At 42.8% G+C, this 26,743-nt stretch overlaps 1 protein-coding gene across 1 annotated transcript; it reads right to left on the reverse strand.

Annotated features, from left to right (window-relative positions):
- Positions 1-6,179: 6,179 nt before the first annotated feature.
- Positions 6,180-9,234, reverse strand: LOC119161171 (uncharacterized). The gene is made up of 2 exons (XM_037413524.2): positions 9,097-9,234; positions 6,180-6,988 (listed from the first exon to the last, which is right to left on the reverse strand). Exons 1-2 carry the CDS (start codon positions 9,100-9,102, stop codon positions 6,395-6,397), a joined length of 600 nt encoding a protein of 199 aa, XP_037269421.2. The 5' UTR covers positions 9,103-9,234; the 3' UTR covers positions 6,180-6,394.
- Between the last annotated feature and the right edge of the window lie 17,509 nt (positions 9,235-26,743).

Genomic DNA, 26,743 nt, shown 5'->3' on the forward strand with positions numbered 1-26,743 from the left:
ATTTATTATTTAATTTTATATGTTACCTGCAATGGATACTTGAGGAAAGTGCATACCATCATGTATGTGCTGTCCTATCACTGAATTGGCATATATACGCATTATGTTGGAGCGCTATGCAAGCATATTTTGTGACACATCTGTAATGTAGAAATTGCATATTCTTTCATAATTTTGCAGCTGTGTTCACCAAAAACATTGAGGAAGATTTGTTGTAACATGCCTGGTTTTTGTACATCCTGCTCTTTTAAAACATGCCCCACCACGATGGTCTAGTGGTTAAGGTACTCGCCTGCTGACCTACTGGTCGCGGGATCAAATCCCGGCTGTGGCGGCTGCATTTCCTATGGAGGCGGAAATGTTGTAAGCCCGTGTGCTCAGATTTGGGTGCACGTTAAAGAACCCCAGGTGGTCAAAGTTTCCGGAGCCCTCCACTGCGGCGTCTCTCGTAATCATATGGTGGGTTTTGGACGTTAAACCACAAATCTATCGATCTTTTAAAACACATTATTTCTTATCATTCTAAAAGGAGTGCCAAATTTAGCTTCGCTAACAAAATATGTCAGTAAACTATTTTTTGTTTTCCTCGCAACCTATACATACTCGCCGTTCGAAGAGAGTGTAGAAGACGTCTGGACTAGCCTGTCACCAATGCTGGCTCGTGAAAAAGTTGGCAGCTAGTGCACAGAAGCTGTGCTTGGCTTCTGTTTTCTATGGAAAGGAAACTGCACAGAACCACCTCGTAGCTCTATTCAAGGAGCACAAAGGTTCAAGGTGTTCAAAATTAACCCTTTTGTTGTTCCTTAAAAAAGAAATGAGCGCTGTACGTTATTTATGTAAAAGCCACCTTTGCTGATATCTAGGGGGACGCAATGTGAGACAATCATGGTCACTGTCAGCGGACACATTGAGTAAGATTCATTAATGAACTTAATAGTAATCAAAGCAGGAAGTCATGTATGTCCTAAATATTTGAGCCAGTCATATTTCTACATAACTTCGCTTGTAAGAATTCTAGCATGCATGTGCTCAGACATCCTGGTGGAAAGTTTATATGTGGCTTGCATTAATTCGTGTGCAGGACTGTGAACGCTAGCACAGACTCTCTGATTGTATGCATTTATTCTGACCAAGGATCGAAGGCGTGGGCAAAGATTATCATGGTTACTATTTACTATTCGCTGGAAACAGCAAGAAGTAACTGCTCGTTCCACCAGGGGGAGTAATATTTTGCTGATGAGCACTGCCTTGCATGCGTAATCATGAAAAGCAAAACTAAACTTTGAAACAAGAGATCTAGAAGCAAAAAAAAATAATCACAGAATTTTCTTAAGTGGCACTGTGTAGAAGCACGACTACCTTCAGCGTTTCAATGCTGACACACCTGCTCATTTCAGTTACTAAAATATCAATATTCTTTGTTGATTGTGCAGATTAGAGCATTATATTTTTAGTTTGTTTCCCCCTGGACACAATCTGCCAAGGTGTTTTTTTTCGGTTCTTAAGACTGAATTTCACTTGAACTAGACAGCCCAGTTATGAATGTGTCTGTGCTACTTACTAAGCTCTTTATTGCATATTTCATTTTTTTTTCAAGATCGACTGAGTTAGTTGAATGCAGACTCACATATCTTGTTATAATTGATGCCTTATATTCAATTGACCATTTAAAACACTTTTTGTTTCGTGATAAAAAGTAGCAGTATAGTGATTTTATTTTAAGTGAACATATTGTATCAACAAATTTATGTACCCTATTAATACAGGTTTCATTTCATTGTCTTCGGGAAGTTCATTTCATAAGTGAAATAAATTATTTTCTACTGTCATACGTCATCATACCTAACTTTGCCAATACCTAACAATGTGAGATATTTTATGGTGATACATACTCATGTTTAACATTGTTAATGATAACTGATAGAAAATATACTATAATACAGTAACGTGAGTTCATGGATAGGGGGGGGGGGGTTGAATGGGGACTTTTAAATTACATAATAATATCTGCTTGCTTTATTTTGTGTCAAGTGTAATGAGAATAATATTTACGTAGGTTAACGTGTAAAACCACGATATAATTATCAGGGGCACTTTAGTGGAGGGCGTCAGAAATTTTGACCATATGAGGTTATTTAAAATGCACCCACGTCTAACCAGACAGGTGTAAAGCATTTCCTCCTTGATTGAAATGGCGGCCACCACAGCCAGGGTTCGATTCTACGGCCTTCAGTTCAGCAGTCAAGGGTTACTTGAATAGTAATCTGGTTGTGGGCTGTGGTTTTGTTTCCGTGATGCATGTCAAGTACAGCAGTTTGGTGTCAACCGGGCATCTCTGCTAGTGGAGTGGTGTTGTGTTTTTGGCATTCTTTCCTAATTTTTGGCAATATTTATTGATTGTTTCTTGTATTCTGAGTTAGTTGTGAAGTTATGAATGTTCCTTCTTCAATACTCTGTGAGCCTGCATACATTTGTTGTTAGCCTGTAAAGCCTAACATCTTATTGTAATATACTTTGCATATCGTACATCGGATGGCTAATTTAGGATTGCAGAGCTTATATAAGTAGCCCATAGTGTTTTGAATGCCTTGAAAACTGCCTTGGGATCAGAAATTACTGTTGTGAAGAGTAGAATAGTCAGGGTGAGCAGTAGAAGTGCCTCAGATAGGCTGGCTGACGTTTTGATAGGAGGACCTATCTTCGCCAAAGGCACCTTGTCATCTTTGACGTGTTAGTTTTGAGGGGGTTAGTAAAGACGTCATCTTCTGGTGGTGGCGCGTGTCCCTGTTAGCAATCACTGTCTGAAAAGAAAGAACTACAAAGCCGAGGAGCGTAGTTCTCGCTTCATTTCAAGTTGGATGGTAGTGATCCAAAATGTTCTTGGAGCGTGGAAAAAGAAAAAAAAAAGAGGAAGCAGGCAAAGTAAAGCGGTGTACTCTCACTTGGTGCCCGCTACAGAAAACAAAAACTGGAAAGAGCTTGAAAGGTTGAAGCCAGCACACGGTTCCCGCGTACGGCCACAACAAAGGGTTGCTGACAATAGCGGCTTACGCCTGTTCTCTAACACATATGAATGGGACTCATAACAAGAAAGGGGTTACAGAAATGGGGGAGAAAGAAGCAGGCGACGAACTTTTATATGCCAAGATGTCGAAAGTAAGCGATTCCAGATGGGTTCGAAAGAGCACGTGTTTAATGGGGAAGGTCATTGGCGAGAACATGCTTTCAGTATCTAAATACGTGGCCCGCTCAGCGGAATTGCCTGAAGAATATGGCGGCATATTGGCAGAGAAAAACGGAAGTATGAAATGCAAAGGAAATGAGCAGCGACGAGAAGAACACAAAAGGCGTGGTAAATGGAAAAAGGCGTGAACAACCATGTCTTTAAAGCTGGCGTTGCAAATGCTACGTGCTACGCGTTGCCACGTGTAGCAAATTTGCGCGAAACCTAAATCTAAAACTAGGACAACGTCTGGTCACTGTGGCCGGCCCAGATGCTCCACCTGCAAACATATACAGCCGGCTACCAACACAACAAGCACAGCATCTGACTACATTCACATGGTCACATCGAGCTTCACCTGCACTTCAAACAACCTAATATACTGTCCTGAGTATGCTACCTGTAGAAAACAATATATAGTGAAGCTGGCAGCCAATTCACGTAACAGTAAACGGCCACCGTGTAGACACAAAGCACGAGTGCAGACACAAAGCACAGTTTGCCAAAACCAGTAGCTGGTCACTTTGACCAACAGGACCACAATTTCGACCACAATTTTGTTCTAAAAACTGACTTCCGGTCACTGGAATCATATATATATGGAATATGGAATCATATTCGATACCCAAATTTAAGCCCCTACACCTATCAGGAGCCAATGTAGCACGTGTGCTTCCGGAATCGCTGAAAGCCATAGCCTAATTGTGTCGGTATTTAGAGACAAATTATGTTCAACCTTCACATAGACATAACTGGTACTTCATTAAATTGCTCCCAGTCTACATATCGTACAACTATAAAGTTTTCACAACTATACAGCTTTTATTTTCTAGAACCCTTCAACCACAGCTTTCTTTCCTTTCTTCTTGCTGCAAAAACTACTCCTACCACGCATCGTTGAAGTCTCTGCCTACCCACAAAGTTTTTAGGGTCTCCTTCTTTCCCTCGTCTTTTTTTCTCCCACCTTTTTTTTCATTTTTCTGTTTCTTTTTGAGTTTCTCTGTCACTGCTCATTTCTTTTGCCTTCTCTACCTCCCTTTGTCTCTGCCGAAATGCCGACAAATTTTTAGAGGCAATTCAGCTGAGCGGGTCACCTATGGAGCTACTGAAAACATATTTTTCTAATGACCTTCCAAAATTAACACGTGCTATTTCAAACCCATCCTTTATCGCTTACCTTTGACATCTTGGCATTTAAAGTTACGACACCTGCTTCAATCTCTCCCATTTTTGTAACCCTTTTCTTGTTATGCGTCCTATTTATAGGTGCTCGAGAACAGGCGTAAACCCCTATCGTCGGCAACCCGTTGTGGTGGTTGGAAGTGGGGATCTTCTGCCGGTTTCGAACTTCCAAGGTATTTTCTATTTTCGTGTCTTTAGCGACCACCGCTTGGCAGTACACCGCTTCTACATTGCGTGTTTCTTCCTTTTTTTTACCTTTCTTTCTCCACCATTCGAGAACACTTTTGAACACTACCACCCAAATTGAAATGAAGCGAGGGCTTCATTCCTCTGCTTTAAAGTTCTTTCTTTTCTAACAGGGACACACGCCACCTCCAGGAGATGACGCCTTTACTTACCCCGTCAAAATAAACACGCCAAGTATGACAACGCACCTTTGGCAAAGATTGGTCCTCCTATCGAAACGTCAGCCAGCCAATCTGAGGCACCTCCACTGTTCCCCTTGACTATCCCACTACGTGTTTTCACCTGTCAACTCCCATTTTGATTTTTGTTTTGAAGAGTGTGTTTTTGAGAAATGAATGAAGTCTCTATTACTTAGAAAGATGCTGAAAACTAAAGCCTTAAATTTTATTGATGTGGTGAACCTTCGTGGGGTTAGGGCTGATCTGTTAACAGTATTTTTCTTCAGCCACTGACATATGTACATTACCTGTTCGACTATTTTCTGCAAAATGCTCTAAATTGTAGTATAAATGATAATAACAAGTATGAGATATAATCGTGAATGCCTTTGTTTTAAGTTTAAAAAACATGTGTCGTGGTACATGTTTTTGACATTTATCTTACGCAAATGTATGTACTCTTTCAGGAGGTGTGCAAAAGTATTTGTCAATAAGTGGAAACGATGTCTACCTAAGCAGCTCTGTTATTTTTGTACAATCAGAAAATTTGAAATGAACTAGGTGAGGCTGAACTCACATGGTTTTGCGATGCCAAGTTTAACTGCAAATGAAGTTGCTGAAACATGTATGCGTCTACATCCTGCATGAGACGGGTACACTGTTACGGGTACTATTTTATTGACTATAATGTGTTTGTGTGTCTACACACCTATACATACCAAACACTCTTGCAGTATCGACTCACTGAACCTCCAATATATATGCACGAGATGCTTATGCTATTTAAGCTTCTAAATATTTGTAGTTATTTGTATAACCATAAAAGGCAGTTTAAATTTCTATAGACCGCTTTACAAAGAAGGCTTTGAGTAACATCATTGCATTTCATTAGGGATATATATATATATATATATATATATATATATATATATATATATATATATATATATATATATATATATATATATATATATATATATATATATATATATATATATATATATATATATATAGGCAACTAGCCTTCTTTTTGACGTGGACTTGACAAAGCACCTTTTCTGTTATTACCCTTTGCAGTTGTTGATAGCGTGTCTCGTGCCTACCTATTCGAAGTTCTGTGAGAGTCGATATAGCAGGTGATGTACACCCTTCCACCACCCTCTTAGAGGGGTAAGAAGGGTAAAGCATAAGGGTAACCACCACCCTCTTAGAAGGGTAAAGCATAAGAGCAACCAAACTGAAAAGATTTATACCCTTTTAGAAGGGAGTATCTGAAAGCACCCATGAGGTGTCTCTCTGGTGAAAAGCCAGTGTGCACCCTTGAGGGTGTAAAAAATTTACTGTGTACGGTTTAGGGCTTCGAGGCAATGTTTTTCACAGCAACAGTTTATTCATTCTTTGGATATCACAGCTGCACCATATTTAGACGTGAACAAACGTATCAACTGCATTGTTTCCTCCTCTTCTTGGGAGAGATTTGTTGAGACTGCTGAGTAAGCGCTAACGATCTATTCGCTTTAGAGCATATCTGAAATGTGAATAAACGACGACGTTTTCATGATCTTCTTAACAAATACAGCTCTCTTTAGCCGTGGAGACCGATGCCACCGTGGCCCACTCCCGCCGTCTTTCCAAAAGAGGACTGTCCGAATCCAGCCTGGTGACCGGCAGCACCACCCTGGAAACCCGAGGAACCCTGCTGTTGACCACTGCCGAAGCTTTTGCTGTCACTGGCGGAGAAACCCGAGTTGTGGTTGTAGCCCTGGTTGTTGCTGTAGGCCTTCACGTTTCTATGAGATGAACCGCCAGTGAAAGCACCGGATCCCTGATTGTGCCCTACAGTGCCCTTCTGGAAGCCTGCCTGGTGTCCTCCAGCAGTAGAACCATACCCCGACTGGAAGCCGCCACCAACTCCATGGCCCAGGCCTACACCATGTCCAAATCCACCTCCCACTAGTGCAGGGTTGCCAACGACACCATCACCAACAAGAACAGGTGCTCCAAGCCCAGCGCCCACGAGACCAGGACCGACTCCAGCACCGTAACCACCCAGGCCTCCCAGGACGCCACCACGCCCCTCGACGTCTTTCTTATCTTCCTTCTTCTCGTCCTTTTTGGCAGACTCCTCCGCAAAGGCCGTGCAAGCCACGAAGGCTAGCATAGCACTGATAATGAAGAACTGTATGTTGAGGGAAAAAACAGACTTTCTTGTAACCACGTGATGATAGGACACGTGTGAATAATCCCCTATAGTAAGTAAAAGCCGTTATCGAGAAACAACAACCAACGAAAAAAAAACTGGCAATAATAAGTAAGTTGAAGATGAACGAAACTTCAGTGGCTAATCGAGCTACTCGCACTAGCCTGTAGCCTGTACTACTCGCACTAGCCTGTAGGTACTCGGGCACTTTTTTTCTCCCCATACTAAATATTTATAAATTTTATTTACCTGCTTTTTAATTATGGTCTTGAAACCCAAATTATGAACAATGCAATATAGAGCACTTTTTAAGCTTTTTTAAGCTTTTTTATTGTAACTTTCACATCCATGTAACAAAAAACCACCGACAAGATCGTTTCCTGTACGATAAGTCTAGTGCTGTTATTGTTTCCACATTGTAAAGAAGGCCTATAGCAGCACTATAGCAGTGCGCTCGCGGTCCGTCACACAGCTTCTTTTCTTGTTTCGCGGGCTTTTTTTACAACGTGGAAAAATAACAGCGCGAGATGTATCGTAGAGGAAACAGTTCAGTCAATGGTTTGTGAAAATGCTCTACATCTCAGTGTTCATATTTTGGGTTTCCAACCCACAATTTCAAAAATAGGTAAATAATAAATTATTATATTTAGTATGGGGAGAAGTAAAAAATAGCCTGAGTACCTACACGCTAGTGCGAGTAGTATGCGTTTGGTTCAATTCGTCTCCTAAGTTTCTTGCACTTTCGAATTTTTGGCTCAAGTTATGTGGCACACCTTATATACATATATATATATATATATATATATATATATATATATATATATATATATAGTCAAGTGCATCTTCCGTGAGCGGTCACAACATGGTCACAACGTAGTCATATATATATATATATATATATATATATATATATATATATATATATATATATATATATATATATATATATATATATATATATATATATATATATATATATATATATATATATCACAGTGCAGCCGTATGAATTCATTGGCTGCAAACTTCTTTGTATCACTGCGCAAAATAAGTTTCTTTACTTTATTTGGAAGAAACCAGCAGCGAAAGCATACACTGGATCGGCTTTGTAGAGAAGGACACGAACTATCCCTCTCCATATAAGGACGCCCTATTTTAGGATTGTATAATATTTGACATTTTTGGGTTGCGCCAATTAACTGTTGAATTTCTTTTTATATCACCTACCACCATTTTGAAATAGATCCGCAGGTTCTGCATCTTCATGGTAAGTCAACAGCAAACTTTTGTGAATATTGTAGGAGTTCTATGCAGGCCACCGCTTCTTGCAGGAGTGCAACTTCGCCGTTCAAAGTTAGGCTCAGTAGTTTGCACTAATCCCTCAGGAACTTTTAGCTGGATGATGGTGAACGTATAAAATATCCTTATATCCTTTTCCTCCTCAGTGTAAAATTATGTTGCCCGTGCTGCCGCAAACGTGATTCCAAGATGGAAACTCCAACTTCACCCTACGTATCATAGGACACCTTATGGGAGTTTTACTTTTGCCTGATTCTTCAAGAATAGGTGCTATGGAAGCATGGCTGCCCCTTATCTTAGAAGTCCAACAAGAGCAGGAGAATAGGTCAACCGTTCGATAGGCGTAAAATGGGTAAGAAATGCAGCATAATAAATTTTCTAGAGAGCAAGTGTGATACTTCAAAGAAGCACCAGCGTTTTTTATTTGTTTTTTTTTTGCAATATGTGATTCATTAGAACAGATATAACATTTACGTCAATGTATTGTGATAGAGCAAGAAGTGTTATTTACTAACCCAACATCGCACAAGCTCCAATCAGTTGGAAGTATTTGTTTTCTCTTACTCTAGAAGTAAACTCAAGTTCCAACTACGCTAGGAACAAGTTCGTATGTTCAAATGAAGAAGTTGAAGACGATTGCTTTGAATTTATCAGCTGAACAAAAGATCAGACTAAATAACAACCGAAGTTTCTTGCTTTGTAACAGATTACTCACGGTTTTTGAAATCAGGCAGACTCAAGTTCCTCAAAGAAATTGTATAGAATCAAAATACAAAACTCATGCTTACCTTCATAATGGTAGAGGAGGTGCAGGGAGACAAGCGCTTTTTGTGTTGGACTCAAGTACCAGCTCGTTTGTGGCGACTGCTTTGCTGTTCCACACCACTTCATCCTTTTTATACCCACTCAGTGACGGAGGGAGTTAAAAACAAATACGTTTGACACAGGAGTATGACAGGACACTGCGTGTTTCAGTTGTTAACGGCAACAAACACAAGTCTACAAGGAGAACTGTCACCTTTTCTAGCACTCCCTCTCCGTTCCATCGCACTAGAAACTTTCAACGTTTGGTCGTTCGAAGAAGCGCAACCACCCCGCCTCTCCCGTCTTTCGTCACGCTCTTCCTCTGATCATGCGTGCCTCGACAGTGATAGCGGTGCCTTCGTCCTTGAAGCCGGGAAAGTGAAGTGCCGCTACGTCATGGAACGAATCGGGGTTATGTCGCGTTTTGTGCTCAATTTTCTTCACGAAATTTCCACGAATCTGAAATAAATGTAGCAGCGTAGTGTCTTTGAAAGGTTGCAACTGTTTCTTCGGACGTCTTTCCTTCCCGTTTGCATTTCGCCTGGTTCAGAAGCCCCAGCACTGGCTCTCCATTCGTGATACTATAGCGCTTGTTGAGTTCCGTGTGTTTCCGCATAAATGATTACCAGTTACCACTCAGTTTTCCGTGCCCTGCTTTGGCCGAGAATTTTGGAACTGAAATAATACCATTACTATATTTCGACTACTGCACATGCAAATGATGCCCAACCAATCATTTGAAATTGTATGCCGTGCCTTTATACACGTGTTCCCTTTTATTTAGCTTTTGAATATATATTTCGGTGTGTTGTTTTGTTTTTGATGATAGGGGATGTTTCATAGTCATCTAAATTAGGAAGACACGCAATCTCCAGTGCGTGCAGCTTGAGTTTCTGTGGATTACTTTACTCATTATTAGCTGTAGTACACTAGGGTCACTATCAATCAACGAATAGCGCGTTTGCTTACAACTAACGAGAAAGAACTTAACATCTGTGTCACTGTATTTTTTGTGGTTGTTCGCCATTGATCTCTTACAGCATTGCAATCTCGGAAGTCTACCTAGTCGTAGAGCAAGGGTTGAGTGGAGCCTTGAATTTATGGCGCACTAGTAGACTGGGTGATTGACCAGGAATTTTACAGTTTTCAATCGACGAATCGCAAATCGAACGCTTATTTACCGAACTTTCAACAAAAAAACCTAAAAATGAAACAAGAAGCGATAAGAATAAAATAAAAATAAAGCAGTTAGGGAAAGTAGAAAAAAGAAGAGTAAAGATTCTTTTTGTATGCCAAATTCATTTGAACCTTCAAGAAATTCCTGTAAGGCAAGCACTTTTCCTTGAAACAGCTTCGTCATGCTGATAGTTATGAGTTCACAGTAGATAACAGAATTGTTATTGTCACAAGTAAAACCTGGGCGTAATGCGGTTCAGAACAGTGTGTTTCCAATATTCGCGCAGAATATTGTGAATATCAATCATCCGAAATTGACACAATGGGTGGTTGTCCGTAAGGCGAGAAGTTCCAAGCGACACTTGTAAGGGCCGACCAGGGCAGCTGGCGTTCCCAAATAACTCCCGTCAGCAAAAGCCGGCGCGCACCAAGCAAATAATTATCAAATCAAATTAACGATACTTCATTTTATCTCAGGAAGAAAAAAGTGGATTGCGCAAAAAGCTGCCTTACTGTAGATCAGGTCCGCACCTCTGTGTTCAGCTCGGCAGTGTGCAGCACTCACTAAAGGTAGATAGCATCCTAACACAAGTCAATGTACATTGCATAAGCATGGAAATAGGAGAAGCAGTAATACAATGTTTCTTGGTGTGGTTTGTTTTGCTATAAAAAGACCTTCATGAGAATTCTACGCTTCTAGGATTGCATTTGCCGCCAGCGCATTGACTGCCTTAAAGTTAAGAAAACTTGGATGACACTTGAATCTCGCCTTCAAGCACACACAACGTGAGAGCGTAATCAACCCCCCCCCCCCCCCCCCCGGTGTATTGTCTTCTTTCGTTGGTAACTTGCCTTGCTAATTGCTAGTCTTGTCTTGCTTCACGATGCATGTTTCAATTGTGTTGCAAGTAAACGGACTGCTGTGCGCGTAGCATTGGCCGTTTGAAACTGTTCCACAAATTCAAAGCTTACTAAATTTGTTAGTGCGCACTACTTCATAATTCTTCTTTTTGCGATGCAGCTAAGGGTCCACTACGTGTCCGCAAACCATCACGCGATCCTACGCAGCTGCTTCCTTTGTCGACGCTTTTGCTGGTGCTTATGATGATCAAGTCTGCCTGAGCACTTAGTAAGGGGTCAATCTTTAAAGCACCCACTCGTTGCGCACTTTAATGTTTTGACGCCTCGCGTCACTCTACGCTTCTGCTGCGATATATCGCATGCGTTGAGTCCTCGCCCCACATGACGTTTCTATAGCGTTTCTTTATTTGATTGATTTGTGGGGTTTAACGTCTCAAAACCACCATATGATTATAAGAGACGCCATAGTGGAGGGCTCCGGAAATTTCGACCACCTGGGGTTCTTTAACGTGCACCCAAATCTGAGCACACGGGCCTACAACATTCCCGCCTCCATCGGAAATGCAACGTTTCTTTATTTATTCATTCGGTAAACCCCACATGTCAATCAATTTTTTATTCATTCTTTTGCTAAGCAACATCCAGCAATCTCATAGTAGAACACCTGCTTGTCATGTAAACGGCCTAAATTTGTCATTTATTTTCACGAAATATTTTTTATATTTAATTAATTTGAAATTTTCTCAGATATTTTGTCATTGGTAAGATAATTATATCAATGACACCGACACCAACGCCGGCACCAAAACTTCACTACAACGAGCTCTTCAACGCTCCCGCGTTAAAATCGTTATATTTTCAGTATGTTAACATGTGTCTCTGGCAGAAATTACATCATAATCCTACCTGAGAAACATTTCTAAGCTTACTTTTGGGCAAGTTTTTAAACTGTACTGTTGTAGCAGTGTTTCAAAAAGGCAACTTCAAAACAATTTAGCGGGAGATTACGAAATACTAGACATTGGTAGCGTTGACCCGACGAATGCTAAGAAGAAATGTAAGGGTCCCAGCTGGAATCAAACCCAATAATTCTGCGTGGCAATGAAGCATTTTACCACAGAGCTACGCCAGGTCTCGGAACTGCTTTTTCAAAAAGACGCTAATCTTTAGTGAAACGTCAATAGTGGTGGCAGTGCTGCCTACCCAATTCTATAAACATGGCATACGTACTCCTTTGACACAGCTGCACGTCGGCCTAACGTCAATTGTGGTTAGTTGCCATGCACTGAAGCTTATTTATGTAGCAGTGTCCAGGGACAGCATCCGCATGAGCATCAGTGCTTCATATCAGCTTCTGGTGTTGCTAATACGCATGTTCAAGTTGGCATTGTTGCGCAAATGCAAACAACTGGTTATATAAACATTTGCAACTCTTCTACTTATGGCTGTGAGATTTCATTTAACGTCGTGTCGTGTCGCTCAATAAAAAATTGCAACATGGCCACCTTCCCGCCATATGCTTCGAATAACCTCGACTCCCAGGTACGGGGATCTGCCAAATTTTCTATCTATCTATCTATCTATCTATCTATCTATCTATCTATCTATCTATCTATCTATCTATCTATCTATCTATCTATCTATCTATCTATCTATCTATCTATCTATCTATCTATCTATCTGTCTATCTATCAATCTATCTATCTATCTATCTATCTATCTATCTATCTATCTGTTTATCTATTTATCTATCTATCTATCTATCTATCTATCTATCTATCTATCTATCTGTCTGTCTGTCTGTCTGTCTGTCTGTCTGTCTGTCTGTCTGTCTGTCTGTCTGTCTGTCTGTCTGTCTGTCTGTCTGTCTGTCTGTCTGTCTCTCCACTTACGTCTGGCCACACTTGTGGTTGTCTCATTCACATCGTACATACAGAAATCGACCTATAGAAAGAAAAAAGTGTATGATGAACTCGATAATTATAAAATATGCACAAAATTATACGTCTGTCACGTACGTAATGACACGCTTTCCCAATGTCGCGTGCATCCAATACCCGCATAACAGGCCCTTAGAATGCAGGGATGCCTTAACTGATTCAGTCTTTATCAGTTCCGAGATAGCTATGATAAACATTTAAAATTTAGTCGTGATAGAATTAAGAAACCTTGTCTATGAAAATTCAGTGGGAACACCTACGACATCCTCGAATTATGAAAAGCTCCGATGTCCGCCAAGAATTACAATAATTGTACAAGTCGGTATCAAACCAATGCATTCTGCGTGGCAGGCTAGTGCTCTACCGAAAAATCACAGCATATCCACAGAGGGAATGATTATGAGTGGGGCGAATCGTTCATCCGTCCGTCTGTTTGTCTGTGTGTTTGGCGATGAGCACGAACTGTCACGGCTCGTGAGATACTGCCAGTTACGCCTGATGCAGGACAAGGTTGGACCAAGAAGAGCTTCATCCCTAAAAACTATGCCAGTGTATTAAACGACACATTATCGAACTCCAGACACCAATCGGGCATGCTGTATGGAAAGACTGTTCTTCATAGTGAATCAAACCGACCCTCTTTTTTTCGTGAGAAATGACGTGATATTTTTATTTCTTCATTGAAAATTACCAGAATAGCCTGCGGCACCTCCTGGTGGCACAAACGTTAATTCTTTAAGCTGCCCTGTCACATGATCGTAAAATAGTGTACGTGGTCAACGAATTCCCTGTTCGTATTAAAATATTCTTTGCTGCTTCATAGTAAAGTATATTACTCTATAAAAACTACTTAAGGGCAGCGTTAGTAGTGCGCATTAAAGTGCCGCTGCCTTCGCATGACAAAACGATCCCATGCTCGTCAGCTGGTCATGAGCAACTTTTCTACGTGCTCATGAAACTGTGCACGCAGTTTCCAGGTTGCTAAGATTTTGGAGTGACGTGGTTTTTTTATTATTTAGACTCAGAAATTACGTGCAGTGACGTTTTCGGTATATTGACTTGGCTCGTGTGTCGACAGAGTAACGAATACGAGACAACCTTTCCACGACAAAGTTGCATCAACCTTGGGCGCAGGCACATGCAACACGGCACAAATACAGGTAAGCTGTGTAAAGCCACATCGTCTAATTGTAACAGCTTGTTATTTTGAAAAATAGTTGTAACGCTCAGAATAAACGTAGTTAAGCATAGTTGCAGGAACTCCTGCGAACGTACAACAATGACAGCTTGCAGAAGTCGCTAGAAGGGCTACCAGCATCACTATCGATTCTCAGCGCTGCTAGATGAAAAGACACGTCGGTGTTCAGGCGCTTTCAAAAAATACAGCTTATAAAATACCTACGTGCTTTTGAGAGTAACTACCGGAGCTGGAAAAAGTGCGAAGGGTAAACGTTCCCTCGCAACAGAAAAAACTGGGTCGAAAAACTTATTTGTTGGTTCCTTTAAACAGTGAAGCTGTAGGCGTTCCCGTCATCTGGCTGACAGATTTCTATGTTTTGGTAATTTGTCAGATATAAACTTCCTTTGCCCAGCTTTGAGGAGGTAGTACAATTTAATTGCATAATTACCTTACATGTCTTATCCACAGGTTGCAAAGAACCCTTTACCTAAAATGCTCCTATATGTTGTACCCCTGCACTTTATTAAACACTCTTTGTTAAGCTTTGAAGTGGTAGTACAGCCGTCACTTTTTATAAGCACAAAATATCATGCTGTAGTCGTGTGACTGCAGTAAAGCACACGCTATTTGTTGGCCTAAATGTTGGCTTCTTCTTGGTTAGTGGTTGTCGGTGGGGGGATTCATTCAATTTCTGTTGCAGAAATGCCTTATGGTCATGATAATTTTTTGCTAGGCCACACAGGTTTCTGTGGCACATACCAGATTGTTGGGCCAATTGATGCCTTTATTTTTATATGACCATTGTGAGTAGTGGCATTTATCTAATGTCAGTGGCGCATACCCGTCTATGATGCCTACAGCCGTCACTACGAATCCCGAATATGAAAGCTCGACCAAGAACAGCATCGCGGCTGAAGAGACCCCGTACAAACGACACGTCAGGAAGTTTTTAGTGGTTGCAGTGCTGGCAATACGTTTTCATACGTATGTAAAATTATTACATAGGCAATCTTCCGTCTGCAAGCCAGAGATAAGGTTCACTGATCGCAGGTAGGTTACCCTAGCGCAGGCACGTAGGCAAGAAGGGCGCAGCACCTCCCACTCGAAATTCTTCCAGTTGATCAATGAAGCCATAGTGTAGATGTACAAGTACAAGTAGCAGCGTGTGCATAGTAATCAAATGAAAAGCACGCGATGTATAAGGAACTAAGCAAAAAAGCTATCCAAGAACCTTTATTCCCTGAGCACAACACTTGCTGAGAAATTCGGCATCCGATCCGTGAATCAACACGACAACAGAAACACCGCTCACCCATATGTCAGAGGCGTCAGCAAAACCACTACCCGTACAGCAAAGAAGACATGCGAGTGACACCTAGCGTATATGATCACATGCTCTCTACATATCAGCGTGATAGAGTTAAAGAGCTCGTTTGGCAGAAATTGCGAGGTCGGTGTCATTGGTGGTGAGAGAAAAATCATCGTTTCGTGAGTGACCAATAAATAAAAAAACAAAGCAAACAAAAGAAATGATAAAAAATTATGGAGGAAAGTGGGAACCAAACTAGGTTGGTTTGGGTCCAAGTGGGTCTTTTGCGTGGCAAGCGGATGTTGTACCACACGGTTACGCCTCTTTTTTGTCTTTCATCATCATCATCATCATCATCATCATCATCATCATCATAAGCTTGACTATGTCCACTGCAGAAAATAGGCATTTTCCTATGTTCCGCCAGTCGACTCGGTCCTGTGCTTGCTGCTGTTACTTGATACCCGCAAACATCTTAATCTCATCTGCCTACCTAACTTTCTGTCTCCCACTAATCCACTTGCATTTTTTGGAAATGCAGTCAGTTACCCTTAATGACCAGTGGTTATCCTGCCTACGCGCTACTAGTCCGGCCCATGTCCATTTCCTCTTTTTCATTTCAACTATGATATCCTTAACGCCTGTTTGTTCCCTGATCCACTTTGCTCTCTTCTTGTCTCTTGAGGTTATGCTTATCATTTTCATATCCACTGCTCGCTGCGTGGTCCTCAGTTTAAGCTGAATCCTCTTTGTAAGTCTCCAAGTCTCTGCTCTGTAGCTAAGTACCGGCAAGATGCAGCTGTTATACATCTTCCTCTTAAGGGATAGTGGCCATCTACCAGTCATGATTTGAGAGTGCTTGCCAAATGTTCTCCACCCTATTTTTATTCTTCTAGTTACTTCATTGTCGTGGTTCGGCTTCGTTGTTATTACCTGTCCTAAGTAGACGTAGTCTTTTACAGTTTCAAGTGTACTATTACCTATCTTGAAGCGCTCTTCTCTTCCGAGGTTGATTGATTGATTGATATGTGGGGTTTAACGTCCCAAAACCACTATATGATTATGAGAGACGCCGTAGTGGAGGGCTCCGGAAATTTAGACCACCTGGGGTTCTTTAACGTGCACCCAAATCTGAGCACACGGGCCTACAACATTTCCGCCTCCATCGGAAATGCAGCCGCCGCAGCCGGGATTTGAACCCGCGCCCTGCGGGTCAGCAGCCGAGTATCTTGGCCACTAGACCACCGCGGCGGGGCCTTCCGAGGTTGTTGTACAGTACTTTTATTCTCTGCAGATTACTTTAAGACCTACCTTTCTGCTCTCCTTGTCTAACTCCGTAATCATGAGTAGCGATTTGTCTCCTGAGTTACTCAGCAATGCGATGTCATCGGTAAAGCGCAGGTTACTAAGGTACTCTCCATTCACTATCATCCCTAACTCTTCCCATTCTAGGCCTCTGAAAAGCTTCTGTAAGTACGCGGTAAATAACATTGACGATGTTGTATCTCCCGGCCTTACACCCTTCTTGATTGGTATTTTGTTGCTTTTTTATGAAGGACTATGGTGGCAGTTGATCCTTTGTAGATTTCTTGCAGGACGTTTATATACGCTTTGCCAAAACTCTGGTTACGCACTGGCTGCATGACTGCTGATATTTCTACTTAATCACACACCTTCTCATAATCTATGAAGGCTATGTATAGTGGTTCGTCGTATTCTGAGCATTTTTTCATTACCTGATTGACCGTATGTATGTGGTCGATTGTTGAGTAGCCTGTTCGAAATCCTGCTTGTTTCTTTGGCTCATTGAATTTTATTGTTGTCTTAATTCGGTTAGCGATTACCTTTGCAAGTAGCTTGTATGTAATGGAGCAAGCTGATGGGCCTGTAATTCTTCAAGTCCTTGTCATCTCCTTTCTGATGTGTTAGGATAATGTAAGCATTCTTCTAAGATTCTGGTACTCTTCCAGTCAAGAGACATTTCATAAACAGGGTGGCTTGTTTTTCTAGTGCAATCTGCCCTCTGTCTTTCAGCAGATCTGATGTTACCTGGTCCACATCAGCAGCTTTACTTCTTTTCATTCTCTCCAAGGCTTTTCTGACTTCTTCTTTCTGACTTTCTGACTTCACCAGACAAGGATTGGCCCCCCTGGTGCAGTATCTGGCCGCTACCTCCCACATGCATACGTCAATTGTATTCTTACATGGTATTTATTACAAATGCCGTTTACGTGTATACATAACGTTCATCATATATAAGATCAATTCTACAAATGTACAATAGATGTTCCGAAGGGAATTTTATACAACCCAATGTCTAAAGGGGTATTTGAGAAGCACACTTCATAACCTCAGTATGCCATTGCGGCTTAAATTGCAGTTGGTCATAAAAGTCTGTTATCTGCGCAGTCATTCGTACAAAGTGGCATCGCCAAGACACCAGTGGTTTCCCGCGCCTGTCCAACATGCAAAATTCTGATAAACTATGTCTGTCCATTAACAACAGCATGTTAACTGGCTTATTATTGCAGTTAAGTGGTTCAAGATAACGAATACTACGAGAATTTAAAGCCAGTTGTTTTTCAAAAGCCATGTGCAGGACGGTATAGAAGAGAATGGCGTCCTTACAACAAATAAAGCAATGTTCTACTGCTCCTGGAACTTCACAGAGACGGCAGTTAATTTTGAATACGAATGGGAAGCCTCTACCATACTACAAAAGGCACACATGCTACTGCGCCTATTCCTTGAGGCCACGTATAGCGGGTGCATAAAATTCGAAAAGGTTTGATGCACTAATTGTTTAGACTACCACTAGGAATAATATGTCACTATCGCGTTCAACTCCTAAAGGCGAAGCTTTAGGGTCCCATAATTTTTTTCAAAAGACCGCCCACCGAGGAAAAAAGCCTAAGGCACTCTATCACTCTATACACGGAGTGCTTGAAAAGGGGAACTTTGGTACAGAATTTGACGGCTTCTACGACTCATTAATCCGTCTGACTCCACTCGCGCCTATGCGAGCCCCAGGACCCTTTGTTCGCTGCGTCTGTCTTGGGGCAGGCTCCCACGTGGTGGTGTAAAAATTTGTACGGTTAAGACACCCACAATTTGAATGAGTTGATGCGGCTCTGCAGTGATTCGTGTATTGCGCGCCGACACAAGCGCCATGTTTGGCGAACTTGCTCATCACTCTCGGGAAATCAAGCAGACGACCATCGGTTTCAGTTACGTCGTTGTGCGTGTGGTACAGCCTTGTTCGCGTTTCCGTTAGCAAATAGAAACGTTCCTCGTATGTGTGGTGGCTGAAACTTCTAGGGATGTCTAATATTTGTTCATGGGGGGAGCAGTAAACACCTAAAAAATTCATCCACAAGAAGCTTTTATTCATTTACCGCACGGCCTTAAGAGAAAGAGCGACGCAAGCAATGCATCACCGCCGGGCGTTGGGACACATGAGTCACTCCAACATTGTGCGAGTTAATTGGTGGCTTATTGTTCTGTAGCTTTCTTTCTGCCGTATTGGCATTCACTGCAGGCAATCGATGATATTGGCACTGCTAAACGATGAAAGTTATCGTAGCCTTAGCTTGTGTAGCTTCAGATCAATCACCCAGAAAGGAGATTTCGCTCAACTGTTCTACATTTGTTATTTACAAAAACAGCGATTCGGCAATTCTTGACTTCAGAAAGACCGCAGCAGTGATTTAGACGTCGCATTTCTAATCAAAATAAATCGAATGTTCAGCATGAGCTCCACTTCACATCTAGGCTTTGTTACGCTGGTCTGTGCGAAGCTCTTTTCATATTCACCGGCATGATGATTCCCTCCACCCAGACAAAAGCTCTGACGGTTCGTTCTCTTTTGCAGTAGGAGGTGATCACGTGCCTCCTTTGCGACTTTATTCAAAACTTGTCACTGTTGATGATATGTGGGGTTGAACGTTTTAAAACCACCACATGATTATGAGAGATGCCATAATGGAGGGCTCCGGAAGTTTTGACTACCTGGGGTTCTTTAACGTGCACCCAAATCTGAGCACACGGGTCAACAACCTTTCCGCTTCCATCGGAAATGCAGCCGCCGCAGCAAAACCTGTCACTGCTCCAACGGCATTATCTATTGACGCATTTCAACAATCCAACCGGCCGCACTACATCATTAAACACGTCTCCTTTGGTCGAGTGAGCCACCCTTTCTCTTTAGCAACAGACTTCACTAACTGACGCCTCATTGACTGATCCTCCGTGCCTCCGTCACCACGGGCTTGAGCCTGCGCCGGGAAGCCAGAGAAGGTTCTGCGTGAATTGTGTATGCGTAGCACAGCGAAAGCTGTGTGGAAAAAGTCACATCCTTCTCACAGAATCGTTTGTAGAATCAGATAGTGGCACTTTAATTTCTCAAGGTCTCACAATATTACGTCGCGTTGGTGCTCAGTGTTTAGGAGGAGCCCATCGCTGCTTCCAGTTTCTTGGGACCTAATGCAGCCAGTCCCGATTGGTAGCTAGTTCACGTCAGTGGACCCTTCCTCTGTAGTAAAGAGATGTACTCCTGCAGGACAAACGGATGTTTATTTACATCTTACGAGGATTGACAAGAAGAAGAAGAGCAAGAAGCAGAGAAGTGAAAGAGTAATGTACAACAGTCTTCGGCTTATATAACCAGCCGTCAGACAATCCTGAGACACCCATCGTATGCCGCTCCCACCAATCGGATGGCTTGATGGCCTGGCGGAGAGGATGAAAGTCCGACTGGGTGAAAGGAGAGGAAAGAGTGTCGTTGACCTCAAGGGCTGCAGGCGCTCATTCTGAGCGACTTCCCAATGGCCGTGTACACGCATTGTTCGTTCAATCCCTCAAGCCTTGTTTGAGTGACGCCTCAGGTGTCCACGGCATTCGATGGTCTTTTGGCACAATTATTTATGTGTGCACTTGCTTTCGGGTGTCACCCAAAAGTAAATAGTGCTAAAAACACCTAACAGCACCTACAATTTTATTCGGCCGGCTGCGCCTATATTGTGAAACAAGGTGGGTGGAACAATCCGATTCAGTTGCAGTGTTTGGAGAAGCACTTTACGAGATAGTTCGCCGACTTGAAGAGCTCATGGACACCCTTCGTGACAAAGCAAGAGCGCCCACTGCTCATCGCTACCATCGGGAAATCTGTTTTTTCAACTTATAGGCCTCGCTCTAAGTGATACAATGCAGGCCTCACACACCACTTGTCTGTGTTAAGCTTCAATTCCTTGAGCCTCATTCACGCCAGCGTGCGGGAACTCAGACAGCGGGCGCACAATGCCAAGCCTGTGGATTTTCCGAGGTCATAGGTTTTGATTAGATGCCGAGACGACCAGAATACCTGAGACGCTACGGCGGAATATACAGTGTTCGTGCTGTCCTCGCCTTGTGCTGTGTGCGAGACTGCAGGGGAGCTCACGGTACCGGCATGCCTGGTTCGTATTGAAAGGTAGCGTCGGGTGGTGCGTTCTAAGGCGCTCTCGATGGCGTGACGCGTCGCATGATCGCTGGTGTGTTCTGTGGTGTAAGTGATATGCGATGACATTCCAGAAAAGGTCTGAAGGATTCTGATGTGACTAGTGTCTGGAACCCTTTAAAACCTGCAGATATACGGATAGAGAGCCAACTTGACTGGGAGTCTGACGGAGCTCTGCTCCCCGGCTTGTTGCTGTGTCTCTTTGCTTGGCGATGTATTGTACGCAGTTACTTTCTTTTGTGCCGTCTCTCCTGTATGCTTCTCTCTGCGTCGGCTCCGATGCAGGCTGAGCACACCCTGCTGATGGAGGTGGTCTAGATCAAGACAGTAACACTGTGTATCTGCGGAGCCAATATATTAACATAAGCGTCGCCTTGGATCGGATTGACTTGCTACTGACTAAGCTGAAAAACATTGGAATGCACGCGGAAGCAGAATTACACAAATAATTTTCTCTATGTTCAAACTGAGCGGCAGATTTCGGAGTGAAGTGTGAGATTACATGGATGTTAAGAACACAGAGATACAGAAGAAACTGTGATTGTAGTTCTCCAGATTGTAGTTCGAGTAATATGAGCCCTGTTCGTTCCGTACATAGAAACCCTGAAAGCTTCCCTCAAATGGTGCTTTGCAAACCATCGCAAAACACTGGGGTTTGCGGTTTTTATTGCCAAAGCTAGCCTCCAAAGGTAAATTGTAATCTGTGCAGCCCGCCTAAGATTTGTACTTAAAAGATATGACAACAGCTCATATGCTTACACTACTAAATCATCAATGGTAAATCTGGAAGTCTAAGTGGCAAGCCATGCAAGAGGACAAATTTCCCCGCTTTGCGACAGACGCTTTAGCTGAATGGGACAAAGCCCTCTTCACGAACATTCACTCACTTCTCAATAAATGGGCAACGCTTTCACTGAATACAGCTGCTGCAGAACACAGCTTCTCGACACTTAAAAGAGTTAAAACGTATTTGAGGAACCGGGTGGCTGAGGAGCGGCTTGATGGTGTGGCCCTAATGTCCATTCACCGGATACAAGTCAGTGTCAACTAAGTTATCACTGTGTTCATGGATAAACCGCAGCGCATGAAAATTGCAGCGTGAACCACTCTATTCGGCCAGGCTGTCTGTTTTTTTCAATTGACCTTTACTATATGGGAAAGCCATTGGCAACGCCATTCCTCAAACTTGATAGCTAAAATGATTGTTAATGCTCTGTATCTTTTGTGTCAGAGAATAATCTGTGTTAAAGTCTTTGTTGTCCAATAAAATTGTTTTTCTGAGTGTGTGTGTGTTCTTTGTTTCAAAATTTTGCCCATAAAATAGCTACCATTCTTCTCGCAGGCCTGTCGTTAAGACGGGTGAGGGGGGAGACGTTGAGAAAAGAAATTTTTTGATATATATATATATATATATATTTAAATATATATATATATATATATATATATATATATATATATATATATATATTTTAGGAATGAAGATCGATGGTCCGGTGTAATAGATGATTGAAGAGAAGGACGCACGTACGAAATGTGGATTTATTAACGTTTCGGCTGGTGGACCAGCCTTCGTCAGAATGATTGCAGTATGTTACAGGCACTTAATATATAGGTAGGCGGATGTATACACAGGAACAGTGCACCACTGCCAGATGCTATGCGCAATGAAAGCAAGGTACATGCGCATGGTGGACACAACACCGCACTGTGACTCACAATCACAAAAACAAAGATATCGCGTAAAAAATAATAATAATCGCGTCACTGGCCAGTGAGATACCACGAGCACAGAACATATAAGAAATATAGGCAATGCGCCGAGCGTACATAGCACAAGATTGACTCTACAAAATAATAATAATAACGATACATAATGCACTTTTACGAAGGATTAAACATCCATTCACACACACACGAACGAGATAAGTCTGTCGCCGCATGAGGCCGAGCACGCACTGTATTCTACGCAATTATGCTAGCCAGTTTGCCCGCGTTTTCGTTTAAACCCCTAGAAGCCGTTCCGAACTTATGAATTAGAAATGATTCGCGTATCTCACGCTTATAATGCGACGTGAATCCCGCCTCCAATACAGTTGCCCTAAATGATTCAAAACTATGACCGGTAGTGGCGACGTGCCTTGAAATCGGCAGATGAGGCATGGAGTGCACATGGGCCTTGTGATTGTTGAAACGGTAGCGAAATGAATTTTCAGTATGACCGATATACTGCAAGTGACAAAAGGAGCACTCAAGCAGGTAAACCGCATTATCTGTGTCACAGGTGAAATCGCCACGAATTTTTAAAGTGAAATTGTTTGCGGAGCTTTTAGCCACAGCGGTGGTTGTCATCTGTTTGCATAACTTGCATCGAGGTTTGCGGCATGGATGGCAACCAACGTGTGAAATGTAATTGTTAGTCCGTACTTTGGAGGACGTGAGGATGTCCTGCAAGTTCCTACAGCGACGAAACACGGCGCGGGGTGGCTCTGAAAAAACTTCTTTTAGGTGATCGCTTTGCGTCAATATGTTGTGATGTTTCCTAAGAATGGCTGCTACATTGGGTGCGGAAGCGCTATGCGTGAGTACTAGGTTAGCATTATTGAGGCTATGGGAATGTTTCTCTGCATTGATCAGTGTTTTTCGGTCAAGCATATCAGCACGTGCCACTGCGTCATCAATCATCGGTGCCGGGTATTTCTGCTTTAGAAGAGAAGCACGCAGTTTATCACAACTAGCGATGAAGTCTGCTTGCTCGGAGCAAAGGCGTTTAAAACGAACAGCTTGGCTATATGGTATGCTGGATTTACAATGTTTAGCGTGACTGCTGTTGAAATGTAGGTATTGTTGTCGGTCAGTAGGCTTTTGATAAAGCTTGGTGGTTAGGTTGCCGTTTATTAGGCTAATAGATACGTCTAAGAAGTTTATGGTTTCAGTCGAGTAGACGTGCGTAAAAGAGATGGATGGGTGAACGTTATTGAAATCTGATATGAATGAGAGAAGGTGCGATTCACCATGAGGCCAAATAAAGAAAATATCGTCAATGAATCTTTTATAGCATAGCGGTTTTAATAGGCGACTGCGTAAAAACTCCTCTTCAAGCTTCCCCATAAAAATGTTGGCATAATTTGGCCCAATCTTAGTCCCCATCGAAGTGCCGCTGACCTGTACATAATGGACTTCATTGAATATAAAATTGTTCATGTGGAGAATCATTTCAAGTAGCACCGCAATGGTAGTGCTGTTTACTGGCTTATCATCGGAACATTTCTCATACGCTTCTACAACCGCGAAGATGCCATCCGAGTGAGGGATGTTTGTGTAGAGTGACGATACGTCCAGCGTTACCAGAAAGGAACCATTAGGCACGGTAATGTCGTTAACTACCGACAAAAAGTGGTTCGTGTCCCTCAAGAAAGACTGATACGTGGCGGGAAGGTGACGAATCAACGAGTCTACATAACAAGACAAGTCTTCTGTCACCGTTCCGTTTGCAGAGACTATGGGGCGGCCTGGGTTGTTCGGCTTATGAATTTTTGGCAGCATGTAAAATCGGCCAGCAGACGGACTTAGCGGGACTAGTGTTGTGGCTGCCTTATCACATATTTTTTTATCTCGCCAGAGTGCATATATCTTTTGTTTTAGAGTTTCTTTGAAGTCCATTGTGGGGTCTGCATCAAGTCGTTTGTAAAATGAAGTGTCATTGAGCTGCCGAAGAGCCTCCTTAATATAGTCTGCTGTGTTCATAACCACGATGGCACCACCCTTGTCGGCTGGCTTAATAGTGATGTTGATTTGATTGATTTGTGGGGTTTAACGTCCCAAAACCACCATATGATTATGAGAGACGCCGTAGTGGAGGGCTCCGGAAATTTTGACCACCTGGGGTTCTTTAACGTGCACCCAAATCTGAGCACACTTAATAGTGATGTCGTTGCGCTTCCTTAATAATTCGATCGCTTTCAGTTCTCCGTCGCGCAGATTTCGACGGAACGAAGTTTTCTGCCTATATGCTTGAATTACATCGCGCTGAACAGCATCAATATATAGATCAAGGTATTTATCGCGTTGTAATGGTGGTGTCCAACGTTTAGCTGACGGCAGCACCCCGGAAGCATGGCTACTGTTATTTCTACCGTGAAAGAACTCCCTCAATCTCAGGTTGCGTGCGAAATTATCTAAGTCACTGAGTAGCTGGAATTCATCGCAATGACCCGTTGCGGGGCAAAACTTCAAACCACGCGATAATACAGACATTTCATCTTTGGACAGACTACAGTTCGATATGTTGACTACGTTTGAAACATCATCCGAACGGGGTGTATTTTCGAAACGGGACGGCGCCGTACTTAAATTTTTAAGGAGTTGCGCGGGTGTGCAATGAGACATCACGCCGTCCCTGAGTAACTTCTTACATTTGACAGCACATATTTCATTGCGTTTCTTTTCCTCGAATATGCACAGCGAGTTAACCTCCAGAGTACTAAGCGGGGTTTGATTACACATATTCTTCTCTTCGTTCATCAGAGATTTCAAAGCCGAGCGGTAATGATTAACAGTAATACGCAGAAGTTCTAGCGAAGACTTCTGTAGGGTGTCTTGCCACCTTTTTGCGTTATTATTTGACAATTGAGAAGTGGCAGGGCGTAGGAAAAGGTTCAGACCTTTTGGTGCAATAGAAGCAGCGAGGTAAGTTTCTAAAGTGGCAGTGTGTAGCTCGTAACGAACTCGTTTTTCCACTGCCCTTCTCATCTTTTGAAATCCCTTGGAACAAAGGTGCGAGGTAAAGTTCTCATTGGCATGCGTCGAAGCTAGTCAATTCTTCGAATTACTTTTTACAGCATCGGAAAATTTTTTTCGAAGTGGATACCTTGGGTGAGCAGTAGGACCAACTGCTTTCGTAGTGGGTCCTGCTTGAGTAGTGGCGATGTCTTCTGTAGCAGTTGATGCCGCGGCGCCAGTAAAGCGTCCCTCACTTTGTTGCAAAGAATGGCCACGGCGGGACAGGATGACGGAAGAACTTGCAGTGGAACCACTCACGCGAGGGGCTGTATCCGCTGTGTGTCGTGATGTGTCGAAGGTCGGGTAGTGTTCCTTACCCCTCTGCGAAGGACAATGGCCAGCGGGTGGCTGGCATTCGGGGGTGGGATTGTTTCGGATCACTCTCGAAGTGCACCCACCATCATCAGTACGATCACCACGATTCTTGTTTTTGCCCGTTGGTTTCTTTAGCAGGGACACGGCTGTGGACGGCTCAGGACCTACCCCTCTAGTAGACGGCGTATGGTGCTGTATAGCTGGGGCACAATCTTGCCAAGATGCAGTGGTTGCTTGACTCGGAGACTCGAAGCACAGTTGTCGGATATGACATGCCACGAGAGCAACGCCTTCAAAGCTGAGATGTACGCCATCCGCTGCTAGGACTCGTGCGGGGGGAAAACATTCGAGTGCATGGTCCAGAAGGTGCGCCGTACTGGAACGTCTGCAATAACGGCGTAAGAGACTGTTGAAAAGGCTGGCTTCACGGTTGAACCGGTGAATAAACCTTTGATTCTTGTATCCACGGCGGCGGTTGGCAGCCCTCGGCAAAATAAGTGTGGCGTAAATATTCCGTATACCTTGATACTCCTTTTGGATGCAGGTAAGCATGTGAATGTAGTTTTCGAAGACGGCA

The sequence above is a fragment of the Rhipicephalus microplus genome, chromosome X, assembly GCF_043290135.1.
Source record: "Rhipicephalus microplus isolate Deutch F79 chromosome X, USDA_Rmic, whole genome shotgun sequence".
In the NCBI taxonomy this organism is placed as follows: Eukaryota; Metazoa; Arthropoda; class Arachnida; order Ixodida; family Ixodidae; genus Rhipicephalus; species Rhipicephalus microplus.